A 25,871-nucleotide genomic window follows, 5' to 3' on the forward strand; every position below is an offset into this window, starting at 1 on the left:
GGGTAATTAGGGAACTGGCTTTATTTACTAGGTAGCTTGGCACGAGGCAACCTGCGTGGCCGGCCCACACCCCCCTGCGCCCCTCCTGACCCGGGCAGAGCAGAGCTCGGGGACCGCAGGCTATCCCCAGCTGCGCGACGAGGATGGCTTTGCGCGACGACTGTTTGGGGATGACAGTGGGCAGTTGCGACTGTAGTGAGCTCGCTGGAAGCAGCTGTAATGCTACGAAACACCCGGAGCTGATTTTCGGAGCTGCTTGTGTGTCGGAAGATGCAGACTGGTACCCAGTGAGGCTTCTAGAGGCATCTACTCAGGACATCGGACACTTAATCTGCTTGGATCCCCAAAGACACCTGCCTGCGTCACCCTGAGCTTAAACCCCTGTCGCTGTGGCCATCATTACGCTTTCTGTGCTCCAGCAGAAAATAAACGCCCTTTTGGAGGCGGCTTCTAATTCTCTGCCTGTTTCACAAGGTATTTGTATTGAAGCAGGAGCAGGAAGCAGGATCCCGCTGCGCCGGGTGCTGCCCGAACACAAAGCGCCGCGGTGACTCCTGCCCCAAAGAGCTGACGAAACTCGTCACACCTACGCCGCATACCGCCAGGCTGAGTCTCCCCCGCCCTCCGGGCGTGGGGGCATCTTCATCCGGGTGGAGCAGGTGAATAATGTCACCACATCAGAACGGCCCCACTTCACCAGGGGAAGAAACGATTCCCCCGGGGTGCGAGGAAGTGGAGGATTAGAGCCGTGGCGTAGAGAAGGTGGCCCTGGAGCCCTCCCAGGGCTGCGCCGGCTTCTCGCATCTGCGGTGAATAGCAGCAGAGGGTTTGGTAGCAGCTGGCTCTCCTCTGGGCCAGGCTGCAGCCTTGTTTCCAAGCCAACCAGAGTCCCTTGCGCTCCCCAAATGGCTGCAAACAATAAGCCTGGCTTGCCTCCCCCGTACCAGGCCAAGCATGGCTGATACTGGAAGCAGAGCTGCCCCGGCCATGCTGCCACGATGGCAGGGAAAGCTGAGGCGAAGGGTGCTCAGCCCCTGCAGCACCCCAACGTCCGCCCTGCCCTTCGCTGGTGGCTTGGTGTCCGAGCGAGAGGCCCCGGCAGGGACGAGGCCACCTGGGAACGGCGGCTGGCCCCACGTCCCTGACCTGCCCGGAGCGCTCACCGACACCAGGCTTGGCTGCAGCCATCTGCAGGAGGGAAAAAGGTCTGTCCGTGGTCCAGCAATGAAGCCACTCGTGTGTATTCTTCCCCCCTGCAAAATGCCAAATTAACAGATAACAAAGGGAATCAAGCCCGGCACCACTGTGAAAAACTGGGTATTATTATCTCCGCTGACCAGAAGGCAGAGCTGGAGTATGGAGATGCCACCCGGCACAGCTGGGGTCCCCTCCAGGGACGGCAGTCACACATTTATCCCACGGTTTCACATGAACTTTTGCTTGGAGGGTCTCAGTGCAATTTCATTCTGATTTTGAAGCAGAACAACCTATTTTCCCTCACATTTCCCTCATATTTCCCTCACAAGTCGCTCCCCACAGGCGCTGCACCACTCTTTACGTAATGGCGGTGCTGAGGGCCTTCCCTCCGCGCTCGGCTGACAGGACATCTCAGGACGGCTCCGCGCCCCCACCTCCACCACACGTCCCCGCCACCCCGCGGCGCCCAGACCCGGGTGGGTAACGGGGAAGCCGGTAAACCGGCCCCCACCCCGCTCCACCCGCCGCACTCAAGATGGCGCCGCGCCGCACTCAAGATGGCGCCGGGGGAGGGCGGGGGGTGGTGGTGGGTGTGCGTAGGGGGGTGTGGCGCGCACTCAAGATGGCTCCCGGCGCGGCGAAGGGGAGATGGCGGCCGCCGCGCAGGCGCGGCGCGGCGCGTCACGCGCCGCCGCGTGACGTGCCGTGCGTGCGCGGCGCGCGGTGACGGAGCGGGTCGGCCGCGTCCCTTTGTTGGCGGTGGCTGAGGCGCGGCGGGGCCGGGGCCAGCGCCGGAGGTGGGGGGGGCGGCGGCGGGCGCCAGCCAGGCCGGCGGGGTGGGGGGGGCCGCGGGAGCCGCCGCCGTTTCTTCACCGCCTCGCCATGGACTCGGACGAGGGTTACAACTACGAGTTCGACGAGGACGAGGAGTGCAGCGAGGACAGCGGCGCGGAGGAGGACGAGGAGGACGAGGAGGAGGACGAGCCCGACGATAACCTGGACCTGGGCGAGGTGGAGCTGGTGGAGCCCGGGCTGCGCGTCGGTGGAGAGCGCGACGGGCTGTTAGGCGGTGAAACGGGAGGGCTGGGCCCCGGCGGTGGTGGTGGTGGAGGCGGCCTGGGCGGCGGGCCGGGCCCCGGCGGCGGCGGCGGCCCCGAGCAGGAGGAGGATTATCGCTACGAGGTGCTGACGGCCGAGCAGATCCTGCAGCACATGGTGGAGTGCATCCGGGAGGTCAACGAGGTCATCCAGGTGCGACCCCCCGGGAGCGGGACCGCGGTGGGGGGACCGGGAGGGAGGCGAGGCGGGGCGGGCCGCACCGCCAACGGGCCTCGCCTGAGGGGCGCCGGGCCCGGCCCTCCCGCGGCCCAGATCGCCCCCCACACACTCCGAGGGAGCCCCTGGCTCCTCCCGGGGGGAGAGGGGGGCTCCTCGGTACCCCCCCGGTGGGGGAGCTCCTCGGCACCCCCTTCTCCCGGGGAGGCCCCTCGGGGCAGGCCAGGAGCTCGCTTCCTGCCGTGGAAGCGTCGGGAACGAGGCCCTTGGCTTTAAAAGGGCTCCTTTTTCTTTGTGTGGTTTCCAGCCGGTGGGCTGTAGTCTGTATTTTGCCTTTCTCCCCCTCTGCCTTCACGCTGGCTGGGGCGGATTTTAGCTCCTACAGTTCTTTCGGTAAGCCGGTGAGTCGATGGCAAGCTCTGGAATTTGAGGAGAGGCAGCCAGGCACCGCTCTGGTTTTGTTGCCTTTTGCCTTCCCTTCCCCCCTGCCACATACAAATGCGCTCCTGCTCGTGGGGTTGAACCTTGTCGTGTTTATTTCCAGCATAGACCAGGAGGGGTACGAGCAATCGCTTCAAAACGATAACTTTTTTACCCCCAGTTTTTAAGCACACTGCTTTAAACTTGAAATCGAGTTCAAAATAACATTTACTGTCTTCAGATGAAAGTATCTAAGTCTTATCTGTTGGCTCTTGAGTTTTTGGAAAAAAATTCAAGCCACTGAAGGTATCTGGCATCCCTTTCTAAATGTTTATGGCAAGGTTTTGCTCCAGCTCACCATAAAGTTTCTGATGCTTTTTCTACAGGTGACCAGAGTGTGTGTGTTTTCTTTTGTTCCCGTTTACTCGATATTATTCAGAGTTAGAGTGAGTAAACAGAAAGTGCTTCTCCTTTTCCAATGTGCAAATAGGAATAGTGTGAGAAAGTGAAATCTATGGATATTAAATACTGAAGGATACAGTGCCCAGAAAGCAGTTGTTTTGCTAGTTGTATGTACTTCCAGTGTTGGTAAATCCGTTTAAATACGAGATGCTTCAGTGAATGCTTTTGCCCAACTATTGTGTGCTCTACAGTGGCTATAATAGCAGCTTTAACATGTTGCTTTATGTGCTATAAATCCACTGTAGTTTATATGGAGCTTGATGCAAGCAACTGTAAAAGTATTTGCGTACTAAATTAGTAAATGGCATTTCTTAAGTCAAATTAAAATTTATAACTTTAATAATAGTACTGTACATGTAAAGCTGAATAAAGAGTCTGTCTAGATTAGCTGATTACCCTGCAGTTGAAGAGGATCTCATGGTTAAGTATGGATGTTTCTTTGCTACCAGTTATTGATCCTAATATAGGGAGGGAAACAAATGGCAAGTAGACATACAAACAATTGGTAACTTAAAGTTTTTACTCTTTGAAATAACGATTAAAATGGTGAGTCTGTATTTAATGACTAAGACTGTGAAAATCATGACCCATACTGATTGTATTGAACAGATCCTACCATTTGTCCTAGCTTCACATAAGCAAAGTGGCGGAAAAGTTCCTGCCAGAGAGGAGTAGTGAGTATTCCTGCTCATCCATTTTCCAGACCCGGCCGGCATGGTGGACTCACCTACGTGTTCTTCATGAACTGATTTCTTAGACAAGGTCCTGGTTTCTGGTCTGTGGGTTTTTTTTACCCCTCTTATACTGCCCTTGAGCTGTATGACTTGTGTGCTTGACCTCTGAGTTGCAGAACTAGTTGAGAGAAGTCAATGTAGGTAAAGAGACCCTTCTTCTGCTCCTGTACCCGGGGTGGCGGTGGGAGGCCTGACCCTGCGATGGACTTGGCTGCGTTGGGCTCTGCAGAAGCCTTGCAAACCGCCTACACAGAACCACCGTGGCTGCTGCTTATGCTTCAGTTATTTGTGTTAGGTTTGCAGTAGTTGCTCCTGGTTTAACAGAGCAGAGTGCAGAAAGACAGTATGTTTAGAATGTCATGGGTAAACTCAGGACCTAAAATTGGTTTAAGCCCTGGAATGTATCAGAAGAGGGTAGAAAAACATTCAGTTGCTCTGAATGGCTTTTAAATGCCAGCTTACTGCCGTTAGATTTCTAGTCTGTTCAGAGGTAAGTGAACTGAATTCAGTTGATGCTTCAGTATTTGCTCATCCTAGCTTCTGTTGCTGGTGGTGAAATCTTCCAGGGCTCTGTTCTGTTTATTTCCTTGCTTTTGGCGCCCAACCAGGATTGCTGCTGCTGCTTTTCTGGTTCAGTAAACCTTTTCTGGAGTCACATTGGCTCAGGATCCTGCTGCGGATCCTCGGTTGCAGTGCTGTGATTCACTTGTTCCAGTTGAGGACTGGATGACTTTGGTCTCTGTGTATCTAGGTTGGGTTCTTGGTATCAAGTGATGATGATTGTGGTTATGTTTTGTAGTGCTTGGGAACTTACTTGTTCAGGCGAGGATGTAATGCAGAGGAGCCCCATACCTGAAAACTTCAGCTGTAGGTTTTGTGCCCTCTAATCAGTGAAGGTACTGATTTCTTCTGATCAGGGGTAAGGTATAAATAGGATTTTGTTTTTCAGTTGATCATCTTTGCAGCTGCAGTGAAAGGAAAAGGTATCAGTGAGCCATGAAGTATCTGCAAGGGGATATCTGAGCCATGGTAGGTATAACTCTCTGTACTAAACGGCCTTAGTCCGTATTAAAACACTGTATTTGAACAGTGTATTAGCTGATAGTACGACTAGTTGAAGGGACTAAATTAAATTTATTCTCCCATCTATTTAGTCATTTCCAAATACAAGCTGTATAAGAAAAACATGAACTTCTCGGGACAGGGATTTGATCTGATGAAGACTTTGCAGAAGTAGTAGCTGACTTGTGGTAAACTTACTGGTTACATAGGCTGTAATTCACACTGTAGTGTGTAATGGGCTCTTGAAGACGGCCGCTCGGTGCCGAGCTGTTACCTTTTTTTATTGCTTGGCCTTCTAAGACCACTGAGCTTGCAGTGAACTAGGGAGGCTTCAGAATGACTCAGATATTCAGAATATTTTGCATTTGCTCTTTCTTGTCTGAGCATAAGTGGGGTTTCAGGTGTTTAATGATGATTTTTGCACAGTATTTGGCGTTTATGCTTATAATCTGATTTGACTCCATGTGTCGCGCAACAAGAATTCCCCTTCTTCTCCGAATGCAAAAATAGGGGTATGAATAAGCCCCTTAACCTTGTGCTCTCGATTGGCTGAGACTTTTAAACCCCACCTCAGAGCAGAGTATCACTTCCATTATATCACTATGATTTTGCGGAGTAGAGAGTCATTTGACATGTTATTTTGAATTTTAGTTGTCAAAGTAAACGGGCGGATTTCTGGTGGCTTTCCAGCTGCTGGCAGAATAACTTACCGAACAACTGTAAAAACCTAGACATAGAGGTGGTGTTGAACAAAAGGCTTTCTCCTCTCAAAGGCGTTTTCCCACAGTTGAACGTCTTCCCCATATTCTTCCTCTCTGAGCTTTAGTCCAAATGATTTGCTGCCACCATTAACATCTTTTTTTATATGGGATGGCCGTTTCCATCTTTGCTCTAGATTTTCTGAAAATAAACTTGAAAAATGTTTAGAATAGCATGTTTATTTCTACTCTGAATAGAGCACATGATGATCTGTGTCTCTGTAGTCTTGCTTGGCCCAGTGTTCTCCGTGCCTTGTTGCGAGCTTGTGCGATTTCAGTATTTGAGTTGGGTTCATTTCCCCTTTTTGGTCACTTTTTTTCTGGAGCATTCCAATGACATCATTGTGATGTCACTGACCATGTTCATTCTTTCTGGACTTTGTAATGGCGAGGTGTTGAAAATACTGGGATGAAGCTCTGAGGTGGCTGATGTTTAAAACAAAGCACAGAAAAGGGAGTTGAGCCTCTTCTTTTTTTCTTCCCCACCCCACAGCAGGGAGCAGGATCCTGGACGCGGCTGGGTGTTGTGCCTGACCTGCCGCGCGGTTGTGAGCATGTCGAGTTTCAAACCTGGGCTTTCTCTGGAAGGAGGTGGCATCGCTGGATCCAGCAAAAGTTGGTCTAGCTCAAAAATACCTTTTCCTTTTACTATAGCCTTTAAAATAAGGTTCTTCAGAGCAGAACAGGTAACGTGTGACATCAGAGCGTTTGTAACAGATACTGGTTTCTCATTTACATGATGAAGCTGGATGACTTCTTTGGCAGTAAGGTCAGGCCCTTACTGGATAAAAGCTTTGCCGTTAAAACAAGCCAAAACCCCAGGCCACTCCTAAGTTACAAAGCTGTGTTTGTTAAATGTCTTGAGGAGCGGCTTTTTCGAGAGGCTGGCAGAGTTGAGGCGGTGCAGATATCCCCGAGAATGCTGCAGCCCTGCGATTAAATAGAGCTCTGTTACGGCAAGCGCGAACCCATTGTCGCTTGGCAAAAGGGGTCTTAGTAAACAGTGGCTTTAGTTGCTTGGACAAAATGTACTGATTTCCAGTTGTAACTCAGGAAATTTCCCCGGTGCTGGTGTTATTCAGTGCTATGGGCGATACGTTCCAAATATGTTGTCCAAAATAGGAATGACTTGCCAGCGAGCAACAGGAATTGCTGCTGTCGTACAGGGTCGTGCTTAAAACTGTATTTAATGTTAGAGATGACATCTTGGAAACTCGGAGTACTTGAAGTTGCTTGACAAGCATTAGGTAGGAGTCTGTGGGCGGAAGCACTTCAGGCTGATGGTTCTTGCATTTGGGTCTGCTTGCGCTGCCTGCACAAGGTGAATTTGCAAGCCTCTAACTTCTCTTATTGTGTGGTTAGTTTTTTGATAATAAAATTGTTGTTGGGGCCCTAAATGTTATGGTGCTGGAAGGAAATGCTTTGTTAAACTCCATGTTTCTGTCATGTGGTGTTTATAAGGTGTTTCATTATAGTAGGAATGCATTTAATATTTCCAAGGAACGGAGTAAACTTCATTGTGACAAAGCATTCCTGAAATCTGGTATAAGCGATCACTGCAAAGCTTTTGGAAATGACATGGTATCTGTTCCCTGGCTGCCAAGACATGTAATTCTGAATATAATAGAATTTTTTTTTAGAATTATTTTAAATTTCAGCGTTACCAGGTAGAAAAGTCTTGTTTTATCTGTTAAGTCTCCAGAGTAATTTAAACTTTGTACTTAAATGACCCATTTGCTTAGTGCTTTAGATTTCTGTTAGGTCAAATGTAAATCTCATGGCTGGCCATGAGTAAAAAAAAAAAAAAAAATTGATGCTGGTTTCTTCTGTTTCAACATAACTTTGCAAAAATCACAACAAGGCAACCTTCTCTCAGGGGCCTTGTGGATGCAAATGGGGACTGGCATGTATTGGGGATGTTTTCAAAGTGAAACTGAAAACACTCTTTGTTTTTTAGCTACTTTTAAACATTTGTTTCTAAAAGCAAGAAACAAATAGTAAATACAGTTATTGCTATTCCCTGTGGGTTTAATTTTAGTGAGAAGGACCATACTTGCCATGCAAAGTAGAAGTGTTATTTCTGCTATAAATTGGAAACTGATGTGCCACGGAGAAGTCGTAATTGAGACTGCAGTGTTCGTGGTCCTTGATGTGAAACAATAGCTATTCCTGGGTGTTAAAGCATAATTAAAAATGAAACTATAGCTCACACTTTTATGCTTACCCCAAGCTCTGACTCCTTAAGTTTTAGCCTTGCAGGAGCTAAAGTTCATAATAGGAAATAAAACCCAAACCTCTGATGCTCTTTGTGTTCCTGTGATGTTATATGGAAGCGTAGGGCATCCTGTGACTACTCAAAAAATATTTCACATTTTTTGCTTAGTGCTGTTTGGCAAGGAATGTTAAATTTAGGAACATGGCACACAGAATTTCAGTTTGACAGTCTCCACTTCTTGTGATTAAAACTGAGACCTGGAAGTCTTCAGCCTTTGTTTGAAGTGATGCCGTTAACTCAGAAGTTAAAAGTAGCTCCCTGTACAGCACTTCCCCAAGTGTCCTTGGCACCTGTTGAATTGTTTTCAATTTTCTATTTTGAAAATAATCTCTCTTCCCCTTTACTCCATGAATGAGATAAACAAGAATGTGGTTCTGCTGTTCGGTGTCAGATGTAACAGAGCAGTTTAAGGAAGTGATCGTTCATCTCCCAGCTGCGCTTGTGTTAAAATAGTGAGTCCAGGTTTTCATATAGAAATAATTTGTAGCCTTTTTTTTTGTAAGCCTTTTCTTTCTGGAGAACGTAGCTGCTCATTCCTCCGCTTAGGAAAGTCCGTTTTGAACGGTTGGTAACTGGGAAAAGAATCCCGAATTTGTCACAAGACTTGTGACTTTCCGTGGGAAGTAACTGTGAAGGCTGGAAGTCCTTTCCATGTAGTTCAGTCTGTAACTTACCTGTTCAGGGTCACGCTTCCAGTCCTCTGGACTTCTATTACTTTTGAAGTTAGAGGGATCTAAAAATATTGCAAGTGATGGTTTCTCGTGTTTGTGGCTGGCTACGCTGTATTGTTGGCAGCCATAAAGAATGTTTGAAGGCTTTTGCGTGTATACAAGCATATAATGCTGCTGAATTTTATAAAGTCATTCGGTAGCTTCAGCGATTGCAAGAAAATTGCAGCCTCACTGATTGTAAAGTACACATGGAGGGTTTGTAGCTACTCTGTAATACCAAATGGTGCATTTGAGTGCAGCCCAGAATACAGATGCCTGCGTGTTTGAGAGGACTACCGAGCTTGTGTAGGATATCGGTGCAGGAGGCTCCGGCATGATGAGGAAGTGACTGACTGCGTGAGCTGGAGGGGAAAAAAAAAATTAATTTGATAATGGAAATTCTGATAATATTTAAATATCTTCACCATCCCAGGTGTTTGCTGTTGGGAATGTTGAAAACCTTGAGTTTGTCTGGCCTGTATTTGATTCCTTAGCTTGCTTTTAGCTTTTGATTTTGAGCCGTGGTGGAAATACTGTTTAAATGAATGCTTTGAAAACTGCTATTTGAGGCTTGCCCAGTAGTTGAGTTTCACATGTAACTTAGTTTGGTAATGTTTGTACTTCATAAGTTGGTGCCTTTTTAGAGTTTGAAACGTCCGTATAACTACAGACACTCTTTCAAAAGAGGTCCCTTGTTTACATGGCATAGCAATGCTGAGTAATTATTTTTGGTATTCAGAGTAGTTCACTGTGGTGAGTGTTTGAACCACTGTATGTACGTAACACTCAAATACAACTATCTGCATCAAGTCTTTTGCGTGTTTTTAGAGACTGAGAACTTTTGCCAAATGTCAGGAATCATTTCAGATCTAAAGTCTTATGTAGATAACTTTCAACAGTATCTAAGTCACTTGGAATAAGGAAGAAGTTAATAAGCCATTTAAATACTTTAAAAAAAAAAACTTGCTTCTTCCCATTGTAGCTTAGCTGCCTGCTTCTGGACACGTTGGCTTGCCTTGTGCAAGCGTCTTGGCAATCATGGTGCGTTTTGGCATTGCCAATGATCTTGCCAGCAGTTTTGGGCAACATCTGAGAGCTGGCGGGGCACCTAGCTGGTAGGCATTGCCACTGCCTAGTAAAGAAGAAGAAAAATTCTGAAAGAATTGGCTTAGGAGGGGCATGTGTACCCCTTTGGTGTCATCCCTTTGGAGAAGCGTGGAGCCCAGACAGCTTAAGAGGCGAGCCCTACTTCTCCATGACCGTGTTATGGTGTGTGCTTGTCCTTGTTGGCAGGCTCTGGCATGTCTGTGTGACGGCAAAAGGCTGTAGTCCTCTGCAGATATATTGGGGAGAGGACCCAAATACGGCTGCTGGGGACAGGGGAACAGTTGAGAGCCCTGTGAAGCAGGTGCTTCTTGGCCATAATCTAGGAGTAACTGGGCGGTAGCCTATGTACTACCTACCTAAAACTTGGCTTCTTGGCCTTCTCCTTAGCTACTGGTGGTTTCTAGCTGGTGCCTGCTTACTCATGCTGGCACGATAAGTTCCTTCCTCCCAACCTTTTCTGAAGCATTCTTGTTTTTGTATCTTCCTCAGTTAAATGAGCAGTGCAAGGATCCTGTCTTGGCCATCTGCCTCAAATGAGGTCTGGGAGAGTACTTGTGGCTGAAACGTAAAGGTGTGAAAGAGAAAAGATTTTTCCTATGACTTGATTCTCTGCCTGACTTCCTGGTCTGAGGCACCCTCCATGTTCTGGGACACCATGAACATGACTTTTCGTGTGGGGAAGGTGCATGTTAATTCACAGAAGATCAAGCTTTGGTTGCTCTGTGATTTGAGGAATTTGGGAGCTGGAGGGAGATATCCTCAACATTGGAAATTAAAAGCTTGGACGTTTGCTTATTGCCTTTACAGCCCTTCAGAAAAATTGTCTGTGCTTGAAGGAGTAATGTTTTGTGTATTATTTTGCCAGATGAGGGATACAGACTCTAAACTCTGTTTTCCAGCGGATAAGCAGGATAGAGTAGGAGTTGCTGCTCAGAAGGATTCTGCTTGAGCACAGTTAAAGTCCTCTTGAAGTGGAGAATGCACACTAAAAATGTAGAACCAGAAGAAGCTGTATAATTGCACCTGAAAATAGCCAACTGGCAAAATAACTGACTACTTTGGGTGTTAGTTCAAAGGTGTTTTTTTTTTTTAAACTTAATATCTGCCTACTCCTATTAAGGAGAAAGCATGAAGAGACTTTCTTCCAAGATAAAGAAATGAAAAATTTAAGTGGTTCTGCTTCCTCCTTGGTATTAGTAAGCTAGGTCAACCTCCGAAGCAGTGCATTGAGTAAGCTATGTGAGTGTACTACCCCGGCAAAGTGCATTTGACCTGTTTACTTTAGCAAAACTTTTTCAGAGCCACGGAGGAAGTAGCTGGTGTTTGAACAATGCCATTATATAAAAATCACGGCAGGACATACTTGATTTTTACTGTTTTTGTGCTGCTTTGATGTGTGCATGTGGAAGCTGGTGAAATAGTTACTGCGTAGTGAAGTACTTCACTCCAGGTAACTTCCTTTTAGGTTTTTCTTTTGGTTTGCTGAGCTAAGGCAGTATGGGCTGTTGTTGGTAGGCTCCCATTGCTGCTTCGCTTGAAACATCGAGAAACTCAAGCTGTTCTGGTGCTTTGAGTTTCTTGGGGTATCTAAAACTCATCCCAAGCAGTGCTTTTTGAGATTCAGGCGTGTATAGACACATGCACCTGCAACCTGAAATAGGGGCATGGTTACATGTATGTTGCTCTTGGCTTAGGCAGTTCCCATTCCCTCACTGCATGGTTACAGCTGTTTGCAGGGCCAAATAATGAATGGGATCAATGAACTCTGATTAAACATGCCTCCTCTCTACTCTTATCAGTCAGCCCACTGTTTGACCCTGTGAGCAGTTGGCTTTGCTCCATTTGCCAGAAGTGATGGTGGCTGAATTGCTCAACTCTGTACTGTCAGCAAAAGAAATGCATGTGTATCTACATCTGAAGACAATGTTTTTGTCGCCTGTTTTGGGTGCACATATAATTATAGGTGCGTATTTAACTTTTGAAAGAGCTTTGGATAGTTTTGAAAAACTTTGATATCTTCTGCAGCTGATAAATTTGGATTGCGTGTGTTTCTGTGTAACAGAATACAAACGCAATCAGCATTTCTTTGTCTGGCAGATAGACATGCAGAGAGGGATTAGGGGAAAACAGGAGAATTCACATGAGTAAACAGTCTCCCTTGCAATGAGCTTTCCTGTGTGGGAAGAATAACTTAAGAGTAAGTTAACTCCTAATAATCTACATCCCAGTCAGGCTCAGGGATCTGAGAAATAGGGAGGTGGAAGGAATGGTCTGGAAAGAAGAGGAGTTAAGGACCTCTTCTGGGAAGAAGGGAGAACGTGTGGAAGCACCATGTCTCGAGGGGGTAACCGAAGGAGAAACCTCCCAAGGGCTGGCAAGGTTAGACTGCAGAGTAGGTGCTCAGAAGTGACAGAGCTTTGCTGATCAATGTATATTAAAACTAGACTGAACAGCAACTTCTGTTAAAAAGATAAGAACAACAACACTCCAACACTTAGTTAGCAGCTTCATTTCTCTTCTGGGAGCTCTGACAGGCTCTGGTAAGCCCTGACCATAAGTCCTTGCCTTAAAGTGAAGAATGAGGGTTCTCATTCTGCATTCTTCTTCACCTGAATAAGAGATCCCAATAGATGTTGTTAATGTGAAGTTTGGTTTTGTGTGAAGTGGAAGGTCTTTGGGGTAAAAATCCCACCTAGTAGCATACAGGAAAATGAAGTAACAATTTCGAAGCACTAGGATGATCCGATGAACAAATGTGTCTGACATCTTTGTTTTGGTAGTGAGTAATGCTTCTGTGATGACTGAAAGGCTGAGCAAATTGCGGTGGTATTCTTTGGTTTAACATATTTTATATATGCATTAGCATGTTCTGTAATAACCATTCTCTTTATTGGTAAAATGATGTGTTTGAAACTTCCTTGTTTGTATTGTTAAGAGAGCTGAAATTAATGCTTGAAAATGTACTCTGCTATATTTTATGTTGGATGATGACAGTTGATAGTAAATGCAAGTAGTTCTGTATGACAGCGAAGATCAAGTATAATGTGATACAGGTCTTGGACTATTGCAGTTTAGAAATGTAAGAACTTTACTTTCGATTGGGAATTCTGCATTGGGGTACTGGAAATGGGTTCAGAGATTGTGTAGAAACTGGTATGATGCTTGAGAAACTGGTAAAACGCTTGCTTCTTGGCTGGCTTTCTGAATTTCTGAATCTGTCATCTACTTTGTGTCGTTACTGTTTGGGAACTACCTTCCTCTCCCTGATATTTATTTTTTAGCTGGGATGATAGCTTCTAGGAGGGGAACAGAGTGTAAAGACTTGGAGCTGTCTTTAGGGATGCCTGAGATGGCTGATACTGAAACTATCTGGAGGGAGGGTGCTTGGAGATGTTTGGGATCTATGTCATCCTCATGTACCATGGCATAATTCCCCTGACTGGTGTCCTGCTATCGCTTGCCAGGGTATCTCCACAGGCAGGCAGCGCTGTGATTTGGAAGAGGCTGGGTGCCAGCCTTTTCAGTGCACTTAATTATCCACCAGTCATTAGCGTAATTATTCATATTGCTAGCCTTCACATCAGTTACAAAGCAGGACTGATGAGGTGGGGTTTTTTTCTCTTGCAGAAGCCCAGTGTCTGATGATAGGTAGTAATATTTTAACAGGAAAGGAACAAGAGATATCCTTGTCAGCTAGTGTACAGTCCATCAAATACAAAATTGCACATCCAGGTTTGTTTCCTATTCCCTACGGAAAGGGAGATGCTCCAGGTGCTTTGGAGGGTCTGCACATACGTGCTGGTTTAACTCAACTGCTTTAGAAACACTTCTGATTAAATGAGTGCGAGTTTGTGTAGAGGCAAGTCTTCAAAGCCCTTAAGTGAGAAAATGGTGAAAAAGTTGGAGGTTTCCTATTCTCCCTGCTGTCTGACTTGTGTTTTGTTATTTCTGTATTGAATCCTAACAGAGTATTTTCTCTTAACTCAAGGGAGCTCAGCTAGTTGGTTAAAAATACCTGCAGCAGTTAGAGACTGCATTTACAGTTTTAGGTATATCTTGTTAAAGGATGGGAACGAGAACGAACAAGAGAATTGCTAAACTCTTCATGCCTCCGGAATATCCTTTCTTCAAAGGTGGCTTCTGCGGAGCCCTCGCGGGAAAAAGTTTTGGGGTGTAAACAGGCAAAATTACTTCTTGTAGCGGAAATCCCGGCTCATAAAATAGGATGTTGCTGGGGCTTTGTTTTGTTGGCTATAAAACTAAGTAAGACTAAATGAGCAGAGTATGGTAAATAAACTGCAAAGTCATCATTAAAAAATGATCTGAGCTAGAAGAGGCTTGTTGGGAAAAGGATGCTGGCAGATTTTCCTAGTGCAGATGCAGCTTCTGCCAGCAGAAAAAAGTGCTTTTGCAGGTATAGCTCCTTTTGTGCAGGGAAGTGATATAAGCTATAACCACATCTGCTCTGGGGCTTTTGCCAACGTAAAGATGTTGGCAAAGATTACATCCCGAAGACACTGCTGTATTGGCAATAATTTCCTGGGCCTATATAGTTTAAGAGTGTTAAGATGGCTAAGTTTTTTTATTTTTTGCTTGATAGAGAGTTGTAGACTAAGGCAGAGGCGTCACTGGTGTAGATTTACTGCCCATTTGTCAAGGTGACATCGTGTGTACAAAACATATTTTGCCAGTAAATACTTAAAAGAGTTAAGCTCTTCCTGTTTTGTATTGCGTTGCAATTTGGCAAGACATCCGTCTTTCTGCTGAGTGATGCAGAGATGATACATGGGCAGGGTCTGCTGTCGGAAAATGAGAAGGTGGCGGTAAGAACTGAGATCCAGTTGTGGAGCTGGATTGCTAAATGGGGATGCGCATTAAAGCTACGCTGAATGGTGACTGACTGCTGTGACATTGTACAGCAGTGTGTACCCAAGTGCTGCGTTTAAACGGGTATGTGTGACAGTAAACAAGTTTAGGGCCTTTGTGCAGTGATGGTGAGATGAAGTCAGCCCAAGGGAGGTGGTTTTTTTTCTTTCCTAAAGTACTGTAGAGTGTGTTGCTGCTTCGGTGAGTGGGTAAAATTTCCTCTCTGTCCGAGTGAAGCATGCCGGAGAGGGAATGGTTTGTAAAAGTGGGTGCTGCTTTGAGGAAGGGACAAAATCAGAAGCAATAAGGGACAGAGAAGTGAAGAGAAATACCTAGTGCTTGGATGCTCGCCTAACTGAGGCCTGGAGGAGAAAGATAAGATGGAAGAATGTTAAGGATTTGTCCTCCATAAAAATTCTCTAATGCTCTTGTAAAGTGCCACTGGCTAAAAAGTCTTCAGCTCAGCCTGTGTTTCTCATCAGTCACGTCTCTGAAGGGGTTAACAGTTGCATGCTACCAGTGACTGTATATGAAAACATATTTGAGCTAACCTGGCCATTGCCATGAGAGAAGTTTTTAATTGGGATGGCTTTCGTTTAGTTTTCATGGTAGGTCTTTAACTTACTGATTTTTTTGCAGGTGCTACTTCATTATGCTCATGGAAGAAGTTATTGTGCCTTACCGTTGTCTTCTCCCTGTCTGTATATTTGTTGGAAAAAGTTAATTACAATGTTCTGAAGTGGAAGTCCGGATTCAGGACGCAGGCTGCACAGGCGTGTTATTTTAAGGTTTTTGCGTAGTAAGTATTTCCCCCCAAGTACCTGCGAGCCTGAGAGCTCTGACTTCTGCTGCAGGAGGTAGCCTGTCCTTTTGCTCTCATTCTCGTCAGAAGAGGAAAATTCTATATAATCAAGCACCACAATAACTGTTCGGTGAGAAGAACCACGTGTTTGTGCTGGCAGTGCACTTTGGGGTAAAGCTCTGTTCACAGTCAGGAGTTATCCTGGAAACAACTGATTTTGAGGAATCCACTCAGCAGCAGTTGTCTTGAGGTGATGTACAATTTGGCTGGATTATCTTTCTTCTGTGATGAACATTTCATTTGTCTTTTGTGTTTGAGCATACTGTGATAGAATAGGTGTTATCCATTAGTATCCAGTAACAAAAGCAGGTGGGAGACAGATCACCTGACAATTTCAGACTTAACTAGTATTTGAGAGACATATTTACTTTGAACATCCTTGGGGTCTGATCCTCTGCTTGCGCACCCTCTAAAGAGAGGACGCCCTTTCTTTGATCGTCATCTGGAAGGACCTTTGAGACCAGGAAAAGGACAATTTGAGACACCTTTCCAGAGAACTTATAAAACTTAATCCAGAAAATCAATTAGTTGTTTTCTTGGCACATGTTTGAGTCTACAGACAGCCCTGCTATGGAAATTGTCTATGGAAAAAGAACACAAGTTATCGGGAATTTACCCTTCCCAGTATTGCTGTGATGTTGGGTGTCATAAAAATATTCTCATCCTCTCAGAGTTTGCCTGATATCTTCTACACACTTCAAGTACGCCATGGTATCATTATTTCTTCAAGTTATCCTAGGGAAAAAAAATGGTCTTTTGACATCACGAAATACTTACAGGATACTCTTCTAGGAAGGACTTTGCACATGTGAGGGGTGTTTTTCAGTGGAATAGACATTTTTTTGGTCAGATACTGTTCTGTTACAGCAGATCTTCGTGAATGAAGCATGATAACAGATCTTCAGGAATGAAGCGATGGTTTGGCCTTTTTGAAAAGGACATGCAGTATGCTGTTGTATATCGTGCTGTAAGGTACTTTCTGTAAAAGTGCCATCAAAGAAGGAAATTCTGTAAAAGCGCCATCAAAGAAGGAAATTCTGTAAAAGCGCATCAAGAAGGAAATTCTCAAAACCATTCTGTGTGGCTGCAAGACTTGTGCAGTACAGATTTCTTACTAAAGTGCAACTTCTGATACCTTCACAGATCCGCTAATAGCATCCTCCTAAGGCTTACTGCACGTGCAGTGCCTTTTGACCAGGTGATGCCTTTGAACATGCTTAAAGCAGCAAAAGTGAAGTTCTGTTATCTTAAGGGCATGCAAAATCCATGGAGGAGTCCCAGCTACTGCTGACCAGTAAGTAGTTCATTGGCCAGCGTTGAAATGACCTGTTCTTTACGTTGCGTGAGCTGCTGGAAGCTGGAGCTAGCAGAGACAGCAGTTTTGCTACCTGATGGGGAGGAACAGTGCCGGTTTCCTACAGATACATCAAGCCCGTGAAATGGGTACAGCCGTATGGGTGAATCTGGCTCTGGACCAGAATCTGGCAATGTACAATGCTGACTATGGTGAAAGAGTGAAATTAATGTACCGATATGTATTTGAGTGAGGAAAAAGAAGCAGGGAAAGCTTTTTTGAGACACCTTAAGACTTCTACAAAATGATTTAAAGGAAAAAGCAATTGTACAGTTCCTCTTTCAGCTTTATTCCTTTACAGTCTGTTTCTGCCTGCAAACAGGACAGTTTCTATAGCTCGTGTCGGCAGACCTGTACTTTCCCAGAAATATACAGTTCATTCAGAAGTTGAGTCACTGAAGACAGCATTCCCCCCTGAAACCCAAATGTGGTGCTTTGGGTTGTTTTCCTTTTATCAACTTGATGGGTAGCTGACCTGACATATGCCACTTTTAGTCTTTCCAACATTGACTAATAAAAGGCCTTAAAAAAAAAAAGTGTATTTTTGTCTTGCCAGGCTCATGATGTGGTTACGTTGAGGACACATCTTTGTAGAGATTGGCAGTATTCCCACAGTTTACTATCAAAATCTTACGTTTGGCAGCCCAGCTGAATATAGCCCCCAGACACTGTAATGATGATATAGACAGGGCTAGGTCCTGCTCTTCTTAGTAGCTGGACTACACTCCTGAGCAGCCACTACCCTCAAGATCTGTCTTGCAATGGAGAAAGCTTTTGGAAGAAAGATGTCAAACTTGCATTTTTCTTCAAGATGAGAAACAGTATTTCTGGATTATACTTTCTGAGATGTAAGCTAAAGTTGCGGGTGGGATAATGGAGGAGAAGTGGGACCTCTGGGTGTAACTTGCATCAAATTATACCCTGATATGCTTTAAAGTTTTTGGGACAAGAAGATTTGGGGAGTCTGTTGACATGGGGAAGATTCAACTTTGATCTGTCTGACGCATGGCTCTTAGCAGACTGATTTCACAAACAAATTTCTTGGAAGCAAGTCCTTGTTGTTTGAGTTGTGCCAACTCAGCTGTCTGGCCACATGGTGATCCGCTCTGGGTTAAAATAAACCAGTGACCCCCTTAACCTGGGTCACTTCCTCTATCTGGTTCACTTGTAGCTGTGCAAGCAGTCATGCTGCCATCCCTGAGCGGTCAGCGGCAGGCGGTTGCATGAGCTTGTGTTGCTGCCGAAATAAATACTTTCTGAGCTGCTCCTTCTTGGTCTGGTAGCTATGGGATGCAGCTTCTTTGAAGCAGGCTCTGAAGAGCACATTTTACTGCCCTGCCTAGTTACTGCCCTATTTCAAAGTAAAATAATAATCCAGGTAGCTGTTACTTTATCTCATAGGCAAAAATAGAGCTGGTGCATAGCTAAGCGTTCTGGGTTTCTGGAGTCTTCCTCAGTGTCTGTAAAATCTTGTGCAAGGGAAGAGATTTCTTACCTGGTTCTGACCAACCTGTGCTCTTGGATTAAGCCGAGGTATTTTGGTAGGTATCGCCCAGTCCCTAAACTCCTCCGCCTTCATTCAACATCATTGTTTCTTTCTGTGGCAAAATGTGCTTTTGCATTCCTCTTGAACCAATGTAGTATATTTTCTTCAAGCGCAGCATTAGTAAGTTGTCGTATTGGTTTGAGACAAGAAGTGAAACCATACCCATGTGTCTTTTCTAGTCTTCTAGAGACTGTTGGTCTGAGAGACTGTGCAGGACTGAAAGTATCAAATGATGCTTCTTTCTGCTGTTGGGAATGCTTATGATCTGGAGAAAACCAACAGTTTTCCTGTTTGGAGCTGGATCTGTTTGTGGTACATGTATAGGAACAGCGCAGTAACTGTCTGGCAGGTCGAAATGAAGTGTAGTGGGGTGAGAACTTTTATAGGGTTGGGGTCGTGTACGATAGAAGAGGAAAACGGAGCCTAGGGGTCTGGAAGAGCAGTGGTGTGTAATGTCAAGAGGGAAGGGGGCTGAAATACGCTTTGTGGACACTGCTTGTGTGAGTAGTGTTCTATGGATGAGCAGGGAAAGTGACTACATGTTGTTTGTGATGGGGACACAGAGGTCTGTTACTGCTTTTTCTAAATAGCCATCTGTTTGTTTCATTGATTTCTCATCCTACGAGAAGCAATGCTGTGAGGCACTGGATGTTGACTGAAGGTTTGGCATGAGGGGGAAACTGTGATTACCAGGGACCTGGACTCTACCTGGATGAATCTGCAGGTCCTTTACATTCATGGTAGCAAAAACTCTTTTGGGGCTTTTGATATCACCTTGTCCACAGCCTAGCTGCAGTGCTGTGTGCTGTTTTCTTCCTCCAGAATGGGAGATACTAAGGAGCTACTGAAATAGTAAACTGGAAGAATTATATGGAAATGATGCCATCACCTTCTCCTACTCTTTTAAGGCGAGTCTTTGCAAATTCATGAGTGGGAGGCAATGGGTTGTATAAATCCATTCTGAAATGTACTCAGGCACCCATGTGCTCCCACTCTGGTTCTCTCTCAGTACGTCAGCTATAGTCGCTCAGCGGCAACTCCGGAAACTATAGCTGTGGCTCGTGTTGCTTACACAGATTTGCTGAGCTTTTGCTCATATGTTGGGATTTCTTGTGGTGGGAGACACCAGGAGGAGTGAAATACTTTGGGTGATACTGCCTTTGTGGGCAGTAAAACAATAGTGCTCCTTAATCTAAAAGCATTAAAAGTGAGAAATAGTTTGTGAAAGCGTGTGCATTTGGAGACGTCTTGTTCCATAGTCCTCACGGAGTGTATAGTGGTATAACTTGCTCGAATTCACAGGGCCTCTGTACCTGTGGGTCTTTGCTCTTTAAAGGGTTGACTTTATGCCCCAGAACTGTAGCAAAAGGCACTAGAAGCCAAAATGTTCTTCAAACTAAGTGTATAAGGGTTAACATCTCTCTGTATCCTGTCATCAAACCATAGATCTCCTGGTATGGAAGCAAGTGTAGCTGAAATATTGGAAAATACCTTCCCTGATCGTAGCCCATATGCAGTTTTTAATTTGTGTTGAGTTGGTGGTGGAGCTTCTGCAGTCATCTGAGAGCCAGCCCTGCCCAGCGCACTTGAGCAGCATGGCAAACCATCCGATCTTCTTTTATTTAGAAGTATTACAGTGTGAATTCAGTTTTTGCATTTCCGAATTTGCTAATTCATCCCAGAGTTGTTGCTTTAGTATTTTTTTCTGATTTTAAAAGCTTTGTTAGACAATGGATCTTTGTTGCGGCTCCTAATCATTAACCTGAAAACTTTCCAAAAGGCTCAGAGAAAATGTAAAGCAGCTGACTGCTTCCTTTCTGTCTCTTGAACCAATTAACTGAAGTAATAGAGTTTTCTCCAAAGTTGCTTTTTATTATGTTCCTCTGCTAAAAGAGTGTATGTTCATCAGAGCTAGAAACAATCAGTAAAGTGCAGATAGGTTACTACAAACCGAGATCTTAATATCAAGCTGCCATTTGGTGCCATCACATAATGGTACTAATTCAGTAAGTCTGTAAAACTTAATTTTCAAAATTAAGAGATGATGTGTGAAGGGAAGTTAATGAGATGAAGAAGGATGGAGGAAGCTAAGGAGATGATCAGCATTGAAGCTGAAGCCTATGTATGTGTCAATGGGAAGTTACAGTGAAGTGGTAAATGCCAGCCGGAGGACAGCAGTTGACAGCAGTGACTGGCAGTGTCACAGGGAAGTAGCCTGGCTTCATGCGGAGTTGCTTGGAAATGCCAGTAGCAGGAACAGGTAATTTTTTGAGTAATTCAGAGGTGGGTAATTCAGAAAAAGTCACTTAATGTGGCTTCAGTGGGGCTGTAGGATGCGAAGACCGTATCCTCAGTGGGTGCATAGAGGCTGAATAGTATGGATTTTGTGGTTATTATTTGTACCAGGTGTTTGGAAGATGAGAAGTATCTCAGATCCACCTATGTGTGCTGTAGGGGCCCCATAAACCATGAGATGGCTAATGGCAGAAACGTACCGTGGTGTGATGCTCTCCCAAGCCTCAGGGGATAGCAGAGGAGGAGAGTATGGATGGATGGGTGGTGGCAGAACAATCTGTTTAGCTACTGTCCTCATCTTCTCACAACAGCCCTCTTATGTTCTGTCTGTAATGGAGCCAGGGAATATTAGATTACATGAAAGTTTTCCAGCAGCTTCTCAGAGTGTTCAGTCAGTGTTGTTTAAAAACTAGCAAGTTTGAAGATACCCTCTTTAGGAGATCATGTCCTGGAAGTAGTCAACACTTAGATCTCATCTTCTACATTCGGTTCCTGGGAATTTTATTAAGTTGCTAGAAATGAGTTTTTATGCTTGTAAGATTTCCTGTAATTGTCTCCTGAAAGAATAGATGTGAATGGATCTTCACAAACGAAGGTCACTCAGTGCACTTGCAAAACAATGCAGACCTTACAATGACAGTCTTACTGTAATGTGATTCAGGCTAAAAGCTCATTTAAAATACTTTCTACTCGGTATGTTTATGTCTAAGGTTATCTGTGTGGGGCTGGGAGAGATCCAAGTGAAGAGCAGTGGTGGTCAAACAGAGTACATGACCTAGTTATTGCAGAATTTCAGGCTGGTGCCCACTTTGTTATTACCTGACGAAGGAAGCAGCTGTATGGTGCCTGGTCTGTTGTGTTGGTTGCCCTTGTTCTGTGCTGTGGGTGGAGAAGGAGCTTTTGTTCTTCAGAAAGGAGTGTCAGCGTGCAAACCTGTTGGGTTTTGAAGTAATCAAAGACTTCTGGGGAGTTTCCGCTCCTGCTCGGTGGTGGCACGTAACGCAATTGAATATTCCCTGTTTGTATCGGTCTTGAGGTTTAGGGCATGCCTGCCTGCGCACCACCTCCGTGACCTAGAGTCACCTGGAGAGCAGTGGGGAAAAACATGCAGTGCATCTGATGATGCTGGTGTCCAGACCATCAATGAGAGCTACAGCTGAGGCAAGTGAAAAGTCTCTTTTAATTTATCAAGAAATCTTTTAAACCTTGTCCTGGTGAGGTTGCTCTCACTCTACCTGCTGACATAAAATGTGCCGTGTTGGTTATTTTAGTAATGCTTCCTTCCATGGCATGGTGTGCATGGTGACAAGCTTTGGATATCCTCTTCAATCCTGCACGTGCTTGGAGGGCAGCTGGGATTTCCACTTGGTGCTCTACTATTGGCAAAGGCTGGGTTTGACTGATGAAGTATTTACAGTGGTGGTGTGACATGCTGTCCCTAGATGCCACTTTACTGGAGCCAACGTTTGTGCTGCTTGGTTTCAGGCAGGCGTTAGCTTCTGAGCTGTTCTTTTGACGGCCCTTTGCTCCTCCACCAGCGTGTGCGATATGTCGCCACCAAGCAAAACTCTTATTCTTTGCTGTCAGCTGGTGTGAAACCAGTCGGTTTCCTTCTGCTGGGGAATTTAAATATGGTCTTGTGTCATTATGCACCTGTGGAATATAGCTGTGGATGTTGCTGAGGTTTGCGCCATTTACAGATATCTGAGGCTTGGGCAAAGCCAATGTTTCTGGAGTGTCTACTTTGATTCATGAGTGCAAAAGCAGTTATGTAGAAAACGGAACTGGAAGCAGTATCAAACTCATATTGCTGTACTGAGTCTGGAAAAGCCTCTGCTATTGGGATATAGGTGCTGCAGTTGGGATGAAAACTGTTGAAATGCAAAAGCTGGCATGTCTAGAAAACAAAACCAGCCATGAAATGGAAAGAAACAAAATGAAGAATTTATCAATACCATGTCTCGAGGAGGTGGGAAAGGATTTTGCTAGAGAACTGAGCTTAAGTTGTTCTTAAATGGTTTTTATCTGCAGTTAATGCTGAAATTGAAACAGGAGCTTACTCCCAGCATGTGATGAGAAGCTGAACTCTAAAATACGCTTTTCTCGGTAATAACCGCAAGAATTAACCGCGCAGCTCGTCTTGACGGATGAAAACATGAATGGATCAAGTACTGCAAACTGTCATTCAGCAAATTATGCTGCTTGGAAATTCTGATTTAAGCTAATGGTCTAATAATCTTTAATTTATAATTCATTTATGCATTTAAGTGCATCCAGGTTCCTTCTTCCAAGTCATACTTTCTTATTTTGACAGCAAAAAGAACTCATCTCAGATATTAGTGACCAAGCTTCCAGTTCAATTAAATTCTGTTAAATTAAGGAGTTTTATTTCAATTAATAATGCTTCTTTGGAGAAGTCCAGACCTTTGCAGGGTTTCCTGTCCCTGTATCTCCCACTTGCTTTGGTGTGCCCGAGTATGGCAACATAGATAATGATAGTAGATGTAAATACCTCCAGTGAAAAACAGTGGTGAAGTGGGATCTGTTTGAAGCACATTTGGGACTTGGCTGCTTTGTTACCTTTGGGAAAAAAAAAAATATCACTGCTGAAGAACTGACTGTGTTTCTCTCTGGGCAGAGCTTTATTATGAATGTTTTGTTAGCGAGATAGTTGTGACAGCCAGTCTTTTAAAGTGCCCTGAGAATTGCAACAAAATGGCTGCTTTCCTCGGGTTGCGTTCCTATCTGGATATCAACAGGCTCGCTGCCCTGAGCTCTAGGCAATCTTCCTTGGCTTCAACATGTAAAATTTAATAGGTGGCTGTTGTAAATTAGATGTGCTGTTTCAGCTTTCATCAAACCACGTTTGGAGGAAAACGGAGCGTTTGAAAGTGTTAGCTTTTCCCTTGCTTGCCGTCTGTTTCTGGCTGCTTTGCTTATTAAAATTTTTCTTTGTAAACAGAAAATACCCTTTGTAAAAGCACACTTCTCCCTGCTGCAGCTTCAAGCCTAAGTAGTAATCCTGTCTGAGCAGCATTGTAGCCTGTTCATAACTAATCTTTGTGGTGTAAGAGTCGTAGACAGTAATCCTGTGTGCCAAATGAGAAGCCCATCCAGTTTCAGAACAGAAACTATAACATACCAGTGCTGTGTAATCTAGTGTTGTTTAAATATTCTGTTAATTTTGCAGCGCTGGGCAGAGTGAGTGTCCAAAGTGATTGCTGAGGGCTCGTACAGCAGCGTCAGGGTTGGTAGAGGGCTGTAGCAGAACTAGTGTCAAAACAGGGGTTGAAACATCAAATTATTTTGATTTCGTTTTAACCCCATATGACCGAGTTATAGGACGTAGCTGCTCTGCAGCAGTTAACCTCTCATTGTGATAGATGCTGTGATTTACTCCTCCAAAGCTGCTCCCAAATAATTGCGAGGTAAGTGAGTGCATGCAAGCAATTAATGCGGAGCAGCTGTTACCCAGTACCTTGTTGGTGTGCCTTGCCTTAAATTAGAACAATCCTTAATACCAGAGGTTTTTGCATTTGTATTTAACTGTCATTTACATTATGCAAACCAAGCCTCTTAGCGCTGCCTCCTTCCCTGCTTCGGTCCTCTCTGTGTAATGCTGGTTCAGGCTGTATTGCTGTCCACACTGCATATGAGCAAGGGCACAGTTGTATTAATCCTTGCCTTCTGTATCAGTGAAACAACTAGTTAAGTTTTAAATACTGGATCTTGGATGTGGCAAGCAGAGAAAGCAGGCAGCCCAGCTATTTCTGGTAGGAGCTTGTCATGCTGCTGGTGTTTCCTTTTTTTTTTTTTTTTAATTACCATGTTGAACAAATACTGCTGTAGCTAGAGGAAGCTAAAGCCCAACAAGCCAGTAAAAGCTACCCCTCACACCATATTTGTGTTATAATACACCGAGCTAACAGTGCTGGTCTCCGGAGTAGAATCCTAAATAATGTGCTGTTTCATACACTGCTGTCGCAGTGGGAGAGCAGCTTTCTTTTTGTGATGCTGGATCCTTGGGGGGTCTGATGTAGGGAAACTTGATTTGGAAAGCTGCAGTGCCACTTCATTGGGAAAATGGAGAAGCCGCCAACGAAACGAGACCCTCTTGTTCTTCGTGGCCATGTGTCCTTTGGTAAGCGGTATTTGCTGGATTTGCCTTGTCGTGCTTGATAATCACTGCAGACCACTTTAGTTCCTTATTAATATGGCATAACTTATCCTTCAGTGCAGGGGGAACCTGTCTGTCATCTTTAAAAAGGAAAGTCAGCCAGAGACCACTACCTCAGTTGCCTCAGCCTATTAAGTGATTAATAAGTATTCCCAGAAGCCTTCATACAGTGGCCAAGTGGGCTGCTGTAGCAGAAGGTAGGACAAGACTTCAGGCTAATTTAAAGCTCTCTTAATGCTGTTGCTTGAGAAATGAAAATACTGTTTCTTTGTACATCTGGCAGATCTCTGGGCTGAGTGAAGAATCCTTGTGTTTGAGAAGAGCTGCACGCTTTACTGTCTGAAACTAGTTTGTAACTCTAGAGCATGGCAGGGGTGAGGGGCTCAAGTAATGTGCTTTATAGATGTGAGTGCTGGAAGGATTACAGGGAGAAACCTATACGCACTATCTGCCTGGTATGTTTAGCAGGAGATTTCCCGGTTTGAGGCAAGACTTGTCCTAGAAAATGGAATTTAAAAAAAAAAAATTGTACTGAGTATAGGAGCTGGTATCATAACAAAGATAATCTAGAGATAAGATCAGTTTGTTTACTAAAGTATATTTTCATCTTTGATTAATTTGCCTTAGGAAGCGCGTGTGTTTAGGTGAGCTATTAAGAGCTCCTTTAGGTACTGCTACATAATAGAGAATTATAGAAAAAGATGATGTGGAGACCCAAATACAAAGTAACCTAGAAAGATCAAAAGCTAAAGCCCTGAAAAAGGCTGCAAT

General features: G+C 44.8%; 1 protein-coding gene across 1 annotated transcript in view; it reads left to right on the forward strand.

Moving 5' to 3' along the window:
* The first annotated feature begins 2,058 nt into the window (after positions 1 to 2,058).
* ARIH1 (ariadne RBR E3 ubiquitin protein ligase 1) overlaps positions 2,059 to 25,871 on the forward strand; it is a 63,773-nt gene continuing 39,960 nt past the window's right edge. Inside the window, exon 1 of the mRNA XM_050902989.1 lies at positions 2,059 to 2,448. Coding sequence (XP_050758946.1) covers positions 2,080 to 2,448 — 369 coding nt within the window. The 5' untranslated portion in view covers positions 2,059 to 2,079. The remainder of the gene's footprint in view (positions 2,449 to 25,871) is intronic.

Source organism: Gymnogyps californianus, chromosome 11 (genome assembly GCF_018139145.2).
Source record: "Gymnogyps californianus isolate 813 chromosome 11, ASM1813914v2, whole genome shotgun sequence".
Taxonomy (NCBI): Eukaryota; Metazoa; Chordata; class Aves; order Accipitriformes; family Cathartidae; genus Gymnogyps; species Gymnogyps californianus.